Consider the following 10,543-nt stretch of genomic DNA (forward strand, 5'->3'; position numbering starts at 1 on the left):
AACAAGATGGACACCACAGGGACTCTCAGGAAGGAAAGCAGTGAATTTGAAGGAGGTGGGTTTGGGAGGGATTAACGGGGTTTGAAAAGATCGTTGTTTTGGATGGAGGAAGATAAAAGATGGTGGTAAAGAACTGTTTTCAAGACTTGGAGGGAAGAATGGGATTGAATGGTCTTCTTCTTCTTCTTCTTTCGGCTGCTCCCATTAGGGGTCGCCACAGCGAATCATCCGTTATGGTCAGCATAATGATTTGGCACAGGATTTACGCCGGATGCCCTTCCTGACGCAACCCTGGTCGCCTCTTCCGACACAGGGATATGGTACACCTATTCTAACCGGGGCATACACCGGGCCCAGTTACACTGGTACTCACTTCGCTGACCTCGGAAGGATGACAGGCTGAGTCAACCTCCTGCTGTGTATTAATTCAAGCGGCCAACGGGGCTTGAACTCGGACCATTTGGAACCCAAGCCGCTCCCCTAACCACTATGCCAACAACAGGCTATTGAATAGAGTGAGGGCGTTTATTCCAAAGGTGGGAAAATATGGGAGGGACATATTACAGATAAGGCAGGGGGGAGGGGGGCGAGACCGGAGAGGAGACGGGAGAAGAGAGAAAGACCACCAACCTGCTTGCGGCTGAGAGAGTGAGAGGCCCAAAGACTTCCCATGAAAAAGGCACAAAAATAAGTTGAAACTAAGTTGTTGTTGTCCTAAAAGACCTAGGTTGTTTATTATTTTTATTTTTGTTTTTTTTTAATCAAAAAACATCATCCAATCAAAACATGTTTTGTCATTGATTTGAAAGTTTTGCAGAATGAATGAAATTTAGTGATTCTGAGTTGGTGTCATCGACGAGCTCAGATGTGATGTAAGTTTTATTTATGTTATTTTTTAATGTTTGTTTACTTTATCACTTAAAGGTTTCGTCATTGATGTCAAACTTCATCAGATTTAGTGAAATTGAGTGATATTGAGTTGGGGTCCAAATAGACCCCAGTTGGTAAGATTCGGTTGGAAATATGTTGGGAGATGAGGGTCAAGTTAAGGTACCAAACTGAATTCTCATCTTACAAATGTAAAAGGGTTGTTGGACTTCAGATACAATTAATAATTTATATTCTGCCATAAATAACTATAATCAGATTAAAGTACTAATTTACATTAAACGAGAAAAGTAATCAAAGATTCAGGCTGAAACAATTGGGAAAAACAAATAATTTAATGGTTAACACCTGTACACCTGATCATAAGGCCGTACAAAGAATAAACCCTTTCAGGTGGTGTGAATAACTTCCTAAAAGAGGAACAACAAACAAAGTTATGGGATTAAAGATATCCCAAAGTTTTAGGAACAAAATAGAATTCCAGTTCATGTTTACACTTTTAATAAATAAAAATGAATAGTGTGTGTGTGATTGAGTGTGTGTGTGTGTCTGTTTGAGTGTGTGTACACACCTCCATTTTGGTGAAGGGTCATGGTTGACAGAGCAAGTTGAGAAGATTTCTTGTTCTCAGTTTCGTTCCGAGGGTTCTTTTCAGGATCGTCACTGAACCCCAGACAGCGTCCAACTGTCGTTTATTTGTAGTATTATTCATTCCCAGGCACTGTTTTGAGGATCTCAGTGAGGGGTTTTCTTTATCACTCCTGTTGTTCTGACTCTCACCGGTACAATTTCAGTTTTCTTCAGTTTCCAAGTTCTCTTGACCTCATTTTTTAGATCCTGGTATTTGGTCATTTTCTCAATTTCTGAATCATTTAGTCCAAAGTCATTGGGAACAGAAACCTCGATCAACAATGCCGACTTTTCCTTTTCGTGTTTGAGCACCATGTCTGGACGCAATGCTTTGCTTGCGATGTCCACACTTGATGGGATCATCTTGTCACACGTTTATTTTCGGGGTTCGGCTCTGGTTTGTGTTTCCGTGATTGTTCTGGGACCGGGATGTTGAAATGTTTGTCGATGTGCCGTTTCATTACTCTGCAGATGCTGTCGTGTCTTTCTGTGTACAACTGTTCTGACATGAGTTTTTTACACCCCGAAAGGAAGTGACTGGTACATCCTGTTTCTACCCCACAAAACCGGCATTTTTGTTCAATTGGTTCAATCCCGCCATTTTCTTAAAAGCATGAGAGTAATGTCCTTGGTCGTGAGTATTTGTGATGACTCATTCTCCATTGCAATTAATTTGACCTCTTCTCAACCGTTCCAATGAGCATCGTTGTCGATTCCTGTCCTGTCGAGCTCTTTTTTTGTAGTTTTCCTTTTTTTCTTCTTTGCAATCATTGGGATTGTGTTTCTTTCTGTTTAGTTTTCCTGTGTAGTACCTGTAATTTTCATCTGTTCTCCTTTACCAATAGTCGCCCATGCTTCGTGCATAGAATACGCTTTGCAGTGGAGGATGATTTCTTTCTCCACCAAGATCCAGCTCTGTTCATTTTATGTTCTTCCATTTGTCTGGAGCCTCGTAGGTGTTGGTTGCCAAACAGGCGACACCTTTTTAGCTTTTATCTTTGGTCTCGAGCTCTGTGTGAGTTCGTTTGTGTTTATGGAAGTATGATAATTGACTAAAAGCCTTCGAACACACAAAACACTTGTACGGTTTCTCCCCAGTGTGAACTACTTCGTGGGATTTCAAGGATGCTGAATGACGAAACACTTTAGAACACAAAGAACACTTGTAAGGTTTCTCGCCAGTGTGAACTCGTTTGTGGTTATTCAAGGTAAACAAATGACGAAATACTTCACCACACACATAACACTCGTAAGGTTTCTCCCCAGTGTGAACTCGTTTGTGGGTATTCAATGTTGATGAATGACGGAACACTTTCGAACACACAGAACATTTGAACGGTTTCTCCCCAGTGTGAATTAGTTTGTGGTTATTCAAGTTTGATAAATGATGGAACACTTCAGAACACACAGAGCATTCGTGCAGTTTCTCCCCAGTGTGAAATCGTTTGAGGTTCTTCCCCCCTTGGTTGGGTTTCTCCCCTTGGTTGGGTTTCTCCCCTTTGCTGGCTTTTTTCCCAGTGTGAACTCGTTTGAGTTTCTTCTCCCCTTGGTTGGGTTTCTCCCCTTGGTTGGGTTTCTCCCCAGTGTGAAATCTTCGATGGTGATGAAGATTCGATGTCTGAGTACATGTCTTGGTACACACTGAACGATTGTAGTGTTTCTCCCCCAGAGGTATTCTTTGATGTCGAGGTAAATTTGATTCACAATCAAACTTCTTGGTCCACACAGAACATGGGTAGGGTTGTTCATTTCTTTGGATCTGCTTGGGTACCTTTAAATACCTTGTGTGTATATCGTGAGACACGCTGTTCAATTTATCCGTGTCCTCACAACAAGGCATTTGCTGATTTAAACAATCTTCTGTGTTGAAGAACTGGGTGGAGTCGGGAAAAGAAACCATTTTCATTTCTTCCTCTGCAAACACAAAGAACCAACAGAACTAATTAGGTCATGATGTGTTTCGCTCAAGGAATTATGGGATACAATCAGGGTCAGATAAATTACATATGGGGGGACGTTAGACTTCATTTTTTGAAGGAAAGAGAAATCAATGTTGATATTTTCCATGTTTGGTGATTCCTAATGACGAGCGAGATGATCTGAGATCATCCTTCCAAAAGAAAACTCGAAGAAGAGCAATCAGATTGCAAACTCTCACGAGGACTTGTTTTGAGTGGTGTATTTTTATCGGCTTTCAGGTAAATCAAACATGGCTGCCAAACCATGTGACCTATGACATCATATGTGACTCTTGTTCCTCATGGATAGGCGGTCATAAGTGTAAAGTTTTGCCTTGATCTGTTCAGCCATTTCAGAGAAGAAGATTTTTAAAGAAAAACAAAACAATGACTGCAGAATCACGTGCTGATGACGTCATTAAAAAAAATTCTGTGCACCATTTTATCCTCAGATGACCCTCAAAATTTTTCATACTGATCAGATGTGGCATTCTACATCTGCAATTATGACGTCATAACGAGGACACCTATGATGTCATGAAAATCACACTCATTCCCCATGAGGAGTCCTCACGGTGTGACAAGTTTCAATTTTTTCGTTCGTGTGGTTTCAGAGATACAGACGTCCAAAGTTTTTCCGTTTTCCAACATGGTTGCCACACCACGTGACCCATTACGTCATAATTATCATTGAAACATTCTACATGAGTGTTCGCTCGATGGTGAAAATTTGGTCTCAATCTGACAAGCGGTTGTGCAGAAAAACACAAAAGTTCTGTAGGAAGACAGACAAAGAAACAAAGAAAGAAACAAACAGACAGACAAACAAACAAACAAACAAACAAACAAACAAACGGCCCCAAAATGCAACACCGTCTCCAAATCCTTCATCAAGGGGAACGAGAAAACATCTGAAAATACAAAGCCGTCCGTGTCCACTTTGTTTTCAGACTTCTTCTCACGTTGTGCTTAACATGATGAAAGGTTAAATAAAAAAAATGTTCGATTTTTTTGTAACCTTGACCTTTGACCTTCTGATCGAAAACAAACAATCTTCTTCGAGGTTTTGATTGGTCAATCAATTCAGTGACCCCAACATGGAAATTATTCAAATTTGAGGTCAATCAGATGAAAATTGACGATTTTATCTCATCCTGACCTTTGACCTTTTGACCGAATTATCAATTTATCTTCTCCATATTCTCATAATAAACCTTTGGTGAAAATGTGATAATAAAAGCTCAAAAAAAAAACAAAAGGTATGACGAAGACACACAGACAGACAGTGATGGCAAAAGTCTGTCTCTCACGCTGACGTGAACGAGCAGAGATTGTACACCCTCACCAGCACACCCTCACCAGTACACCCGAACCAGCACACCCTAACCAGGACACCCTAACCAGCACACCCAAACCAGGACACCCTCACCAGCACACCCTCACCAGCAAACCATCTAATCCCCAGCACACCCTCACCAGGACTTGTTTTATGTGGAAAATAAATGGAAGGATGAACGAAATGAAAGGATATTAATTGTAAATGAAAGGTCTCAAAGGTCTTGAGGAAAGCTATAAAGGTCAAAGCTGTGAAATGTTGTGAACTGTTCGAGGACTCCAAGGTGTTAGAGGTCCAGTCCAAGGGGAAAACAGGGTCTGAAGCATCTCGGCATTCTCAGGGTATTAAGGGGTCCAAAGGGTCTTAGGGCTTGAGATGTCTTCTTCTTCTTCTTCTTCTTGAGTATGGCAGCTTGGCTGCCGGGTCGCTATCGTTTTGTTGGGCCGTGATTATTCTGCTGATGCTGTGCCCCGACACCAGTACATTGATACTCATTTCACCGACCTCAGGAGGATGACAGGCTGAGTCAACCCCACCTGGTGCTAATTCAACGGCTCTCAAACTCAAGACCCCAACATCCCAAACCAAGCACCCGAACCACAAAGCCAAAACCAGACTTTTGAGATATCTAAGGGGTCTTAAACGGTCTAAGGGGTCTTAAGGGTGTTTTATTATTTATATTTTTGTATAAATATGTGGACGAGGCTCATGGAAGAGCTCGTATGTGTTCACTGAACGGATCAGAACACAACAGCAAGGTAAAGATTTTAAATTCTAATGGTTTCACTCTTCGGTAGTTTTAAAGGTCCCATGACACCCAAAAGTACTGAAATTGCATGTGTATATATATATATATATATATATATATATATATATATATATATATATATATATATATATATATATATATATATATATGTGTCCTATCGGGGTTTTTCATCGTGATTTCAGATCTGACAATGTTTTTTCACAATACTCATTCTGTAAAATGTAAAATTAAAAACACAAACCTCTTCGGGAACGCCCCTAAAAATTCTGCCGAAATCTACTGAAAACCCACATTATGTCAACTGCAGGATGACAAAGGCTGCACGTAAATTACTCGGGTTGGTAGTCTCCGACTCCACGACATTGTATTGGCTTCCTGTGTGTTTCCACATTCGATCAGTCGACTCAAATGCTTCGTTCATTTCTGCTTTAAAAAAATCGAACATTTGGTTTTGAATAATGGATGGCATGGACTTTCATTTGTCTGGCAGCGACAGTGAGTGTGAGAGAAATGAAGGATTTTGGTCTGAATCACATGGAGAATTGTCGGATAACGTAGTCGCGGGAGGTGAAGTTCAGGCAGCTGGAAATGGAATACGGACTTACCAGTTCGAGCCCGAAGCAGGACAAGCAGAGGAAAATGGCGATGAAATTCCCGGCGTTCATTATGATCGGGAGGACATCGAACGAAGACTTGGCAATAACAACTGGTTAGACTAAACCAGCGCAGCGCAGCGGACATGTTGCACCGCGGCGAAGGAATCACAAGCAAGGCCAGCGCATGTCATCAGCCGTATCTCTCCGTGCATAAAACGAAGCAATCTCGCTGTCCGGATACGATGAAAGCTTGTGTGCAGAACACACCTTACGACACAATTGTCTCGAGTTGTCCGATAAATCTGACGTTCTGTTGCATTTTTATTTATTTTATTCCTACTGTCGTCATGTAGCGCCAGTAGAAAACAATGAAGTAAAGAGAATAATATAAGAAAGCTGCAGCTCATCAGATTTATCGGACTAGTCGGACGGACGACGGATTTATCGGACGAGTCCAGACTCAAGAGTTGACAAGTAACTTGTATTAGCATGCACACAATGTATGAGTCAATGCGTAAGAGTCCCAAGGCTATGAGACCATGTAATAGGACAGATAAATTTGTCTTTCATAGTTGTGCCAACATATTTTTCCCTGTTCATTTATTACAGCATTTTGGCCAATTGTTAATGAATAGCAAGCCAATGGAAGCAGTACCTTCACTTGAGAATAAACCCATGTATGTCGAGTGCAGCCATACCTGGCTTGCATGTATGTGGAAAGGTACCTATCCCAGCAGGCTGGTTTCAACGAACAATTCAATAAGCTGTAAAATGTGGGTGCAGGTTTTTCACATTGTTTGATTTTAAAATAATCTCCTTGCGTCTTGAAATGATGCAATATTAATCGTTAGTATTGTTACGTTTGAGGGGGGGTATGCATTCAAAGGGTAATTAGGATGTTTAATTAGGTATGCCATGCTGTTCGAGTTTACCAGGATCTCGATGTAATAAGTAGCAATCCAGTGGTGATAAGTTGTCTAGTAAATGTTCATTTCTTCAAGGGGGGAGATGATAATTGTCACGTAATTAGATAGGGACACGGGATAGGGTAAGTGTGTCTGCGTAAACCCCTTTTTGGTATTCTCTGGAGACTGGCCGTGACGTCACAGGACAGTGCAGCGGATGGCTCCGCCCCGTGATCATGATTGGCGGAAGGCGATGGCGGTGGGCCAATAAACGGCTCGATTGAAGTGACGAGGACAGAAGGATAAAAAGGTTCTGTTCGGGGTCGAAAAAGAAGAAGAAGAAGATTACAACCAGAACGATCGTGTTTTTTTGGTGTGGAAGCTGTGGCGGCAGAGAGCGTCCTGGTTGTTGTGCTGAATCGATCGTGTTCTTGATCGTGTCTGGGAGCCTTTCCGAGCCTCGTTCCTCGCTTTGGTTGGCTCTGGGGTTCTGCTGACTCGGAGTGCGGGGTCGGGCGGCGGGCGGACCTGCCTCCCTCTCCTGCTCTCGGCTTGGCGCCGGAGCTGGTTCCCTGGCGGCTGTGGGCGGACTTGGGCCAGGACCAGGAGGTCGACTGCACCACGGTTTCTCCTGCCCCCCTGACGAGAGCAAGGCCAGCTCGTCCGACGCCGATCCAGGGACAGTTGCGTCCACACCACGGTCCAGCCTGACCACCAGAAATAGCTACGTTTTGTGTGTGTGTGTGTGTGTGTGTGTGTGTGTGTGTGTGTGTGTGTGTGTGTGTGTGTGTGTGTGTGTGTGTGTGTGTGTGTGTGTGCTTGGCGCCTTAGAGGGATTGAGAACTGTATATTCATTGGAATTGTCTGTGTTTTTCCCCACGCCCGATCCCACACCATCCCGTCGAATCGCCCCGGATCCCTCTTCTTGCCGAGTCTTGTTATTTCTGGTAATAATAAAAACAAATAAACATCATCAACTCAGTGAAAAGCGACTCGTGCCACCTTCCTCGTCCCGTTTGCGGTAGAGCGATTAGAAACGCCATGTTTGGGTTATAAATAAATAAATCGCCTCCATCGTTTCGGCTCATTCTACGTTGGTGGGACTGTTCAAGTCCCGTGGACGTCACAGTATTTTACTAGTATGTCCCAGTAAGTTTCTTTATAAATGGAAATGTTCAAGAGTCACATTTAATATTTTGTGGACATGGTATAGCCCTTTATTGTGCAAACATGTATTGGATTTGTATACGAATCGGACAAGGTAGTAAAGGGATAAATAATTGCCTCGTGATTGTTGTGCAAACACGGCTCAGAAGCAGAATCTCTTTTCCGCGAAACAATCACAGGAATTAAGACGATCAGTGAGATATCAAACACATGTGCACAATGCATTTGTACGTACTTTATACGGCGCACAGCATCCAGTCAATCCACTCTGTGCGAGTCACGTTCTGCAGATGACGTGAGGGCTGCGGTTCGCTGACGTCAACTTTTTTCAGGGGCGAGGCATAGCAAGTTGTGAAAAGCACTACAAAAGTTCGAAATATTGGTTTAATTATCCCATTGTTGATTTTAAAAAAGAAACATGGGTGATTTCTTCACTCGGAAGGTCAAGTTTATATATAAATAACCAGAAAGTTTTGAGTGTCATGGCACCTTTAAAGGCGACATCATTTTGTCTACGTTTAAATGTGCGGACACTTTTGTTTTCCCGTTCCCTCCCTGCTGATGGAGTACAAGGACACTCCATGAGGTGGTGCTTTGTGTGTGTCCTTGTTTGTGATATCTCACCTCTGAGCTCCTTTTCGTTTTCTTTCCCCACAATGGTCACGCCGTCCATCAACATGACCCGGGGATACTCGTGTCCGCTCCAACAGGACAACACCTCTTCGTCCACGTCCTGCTTCTTGCTGGTCTCAGGTGTGGGCACACACGGGTCCTTCACAGAGTGAATGTCTTCCTCCACACCCTGTGGACCCCCTCCCACTCCACCACCACCGGTCACGAGCACACGTGACAGGGTAGCGCCAAACGGTATTGGGAGCAGCGGCCGGACGGGCCAGCATGGCTCCACCAAGACCTTACATCCAGAATTTGGACCCTGGTACCACGACACGGACGGCTCCTCGTACTTCACGAACCTGGTGACGTCCGGTGACCCACACGGTCCGTTGGAGATGTGACCCAGAGCTGCGAGTGATGGGAGTTCGAGCGAATGGTGTTCATGGTCACCCTCCAGGCCAGAACGGTCCACAGACGGCTCCACCCCAGGGTTTAAACTGCCGGTCATCATCTCGCCATTCACTACAGACGATCCGTTCAACCAGAACTACTGGACCACACACGTCCCACTCAGCACGAGCTCCACCTGGTCCACACCGTCATAGTTCACACACCTCGTTCACGGGCTCGGAGAAGGTCCAGGACATCGCCCAGAACGCTCCCGGAAGGTCACACAAGGAGCAGGACCGGCGATATGGGGCCTCCTCGAGCACCCGCTCCGGAAAACTCAAAGCCTCAGGCCTGGTCACGATTTCCCCTCTGAAGAACGATCTAATGGTCTCCAAAAGGACTCGTTCCTTCCCTCAACCACCGCAGAGGAAGATTACTCGTGGTGAAGTTGTTGGGGGTGGGGGGGAAGAGTGTGATATCTCAAACCGAGAAAACCCGACGTAAGGCGAACACAGTCAACCAACCCGCGACGAATCGGCTTTGACGAACTCAACATTTCTTCAGATATCAATCAGATATTCTTCAGATATCGTCACGATGCGTCATCCAATCGCTTCACCTCCTGATTCCCTCCCGTGGAACCACGTGGTGAGAACAAAACGTTTGTGTCTCCACAAAGTGTGCTGGGTTATAAAACACCACTCGGTGATTCATGGTTCATTACACACCTCCACCTGGCTCAACAGGTTACGTTTTGTGTCCCAATGGCCACTGACAGGCCGGACTTGCTTCCAGACCTGATATTCACCAAACATCGAATCACCGACCAACTCATCCACAACTATTTGAGAGATCGAGGTCTTCATCGTTTTCGATAATGATCAAACATTTACTCTTTACTTCGTTTTCCTCGAGGGTTGTGATCAGAGATCCCTGTTGGCTCCCGGTTTTGCCAACTCGTTAATGTTAATCAATTGGGAGACCTTGAACTTCCGCCTTAAAATTAAAATAAACTTTAATTTATTTCTTTTTTTCCAAAAAGTGGGACACCACGTGTGCCAAGATTAAAATGATGGGAAAATGAAATTATTTTTGGAATGGAAAAATTAAATAAAGAAGAATTAAAACAGAAAAAATATATGGACAATTAAATTATCAAAAAATTAATCATTGAAGAAAGTAAATAATTGGAAATTAAATAATGGTCGGTTGGATGTGTTCTGAGGAGGTTGGATTGCCACGTGACGGAGACCTGTAAGAGTAATTAATTTGTGACAGGTAATGCTGAG

General features: G+C 43.6%; 1 protein-coding gene across 1 annotated transcript; it reads right to left on the minus strand.

Annotated features, from left to right (window-relative positions):
- Positions 1-1,204: 1,204 nt before the first annotated feature.
- LOC147007676 (uncharacterized) lies at positions 1,205-9,810 on the minus strand. Its single transcript, XM_085866612.1, has 2 exons — positions 8,874-9,810; positions 1,205-3,432 (listed from the first exon to the last, which is right to left on the minus strand). Exons 1-2 carry the CDS (start codon positions 9,373-9,375, stop codon positions 2,504-2,506), a joined length of 1,431 nt encoding a protein of 476 aa, XP_085722738.1. The 5' UTR covers positions 9,376-9,810; the 3' UTR covers positions 1,205-2,503.
- Between the last annotated feature and the right edge of the window lie 733 nt (positions 9,811-10,543).

The sequence above is a fragment of the Eptatretus burgeri genome, unplaced genomic scaffold (assembly GCF_056783735.1).
Source record: "Eptatretus burgeri isolate ZD-2024b unplaced genomic scaffold, Ebu_testis_v1 Ebu_testis_scaffold_52, whole genome shotgun sequence".
NCBI lineage: Eukaryota > Metazoa > Chordata > Myxini > Myxiniformes > Myxinidae > Eptatretus > Eptatretus burgeri.

Coding starts and splice junctions, on each gene's coding strand:
- LOC147007676 (XM_085866612.1), bottom strand. CDS start 9,375: ATGATGACCGGCAGTTTAAACCCTGGGGTGGAGCCGTCTGTGGACCGT. Junction 3,433..8,873: donor AAACGAAAAGGAGCTCAGAG/GTGAGATATCAC, acceptor TTGTGTTTGCAG/AGGAAGAAATGAAAATGGTT.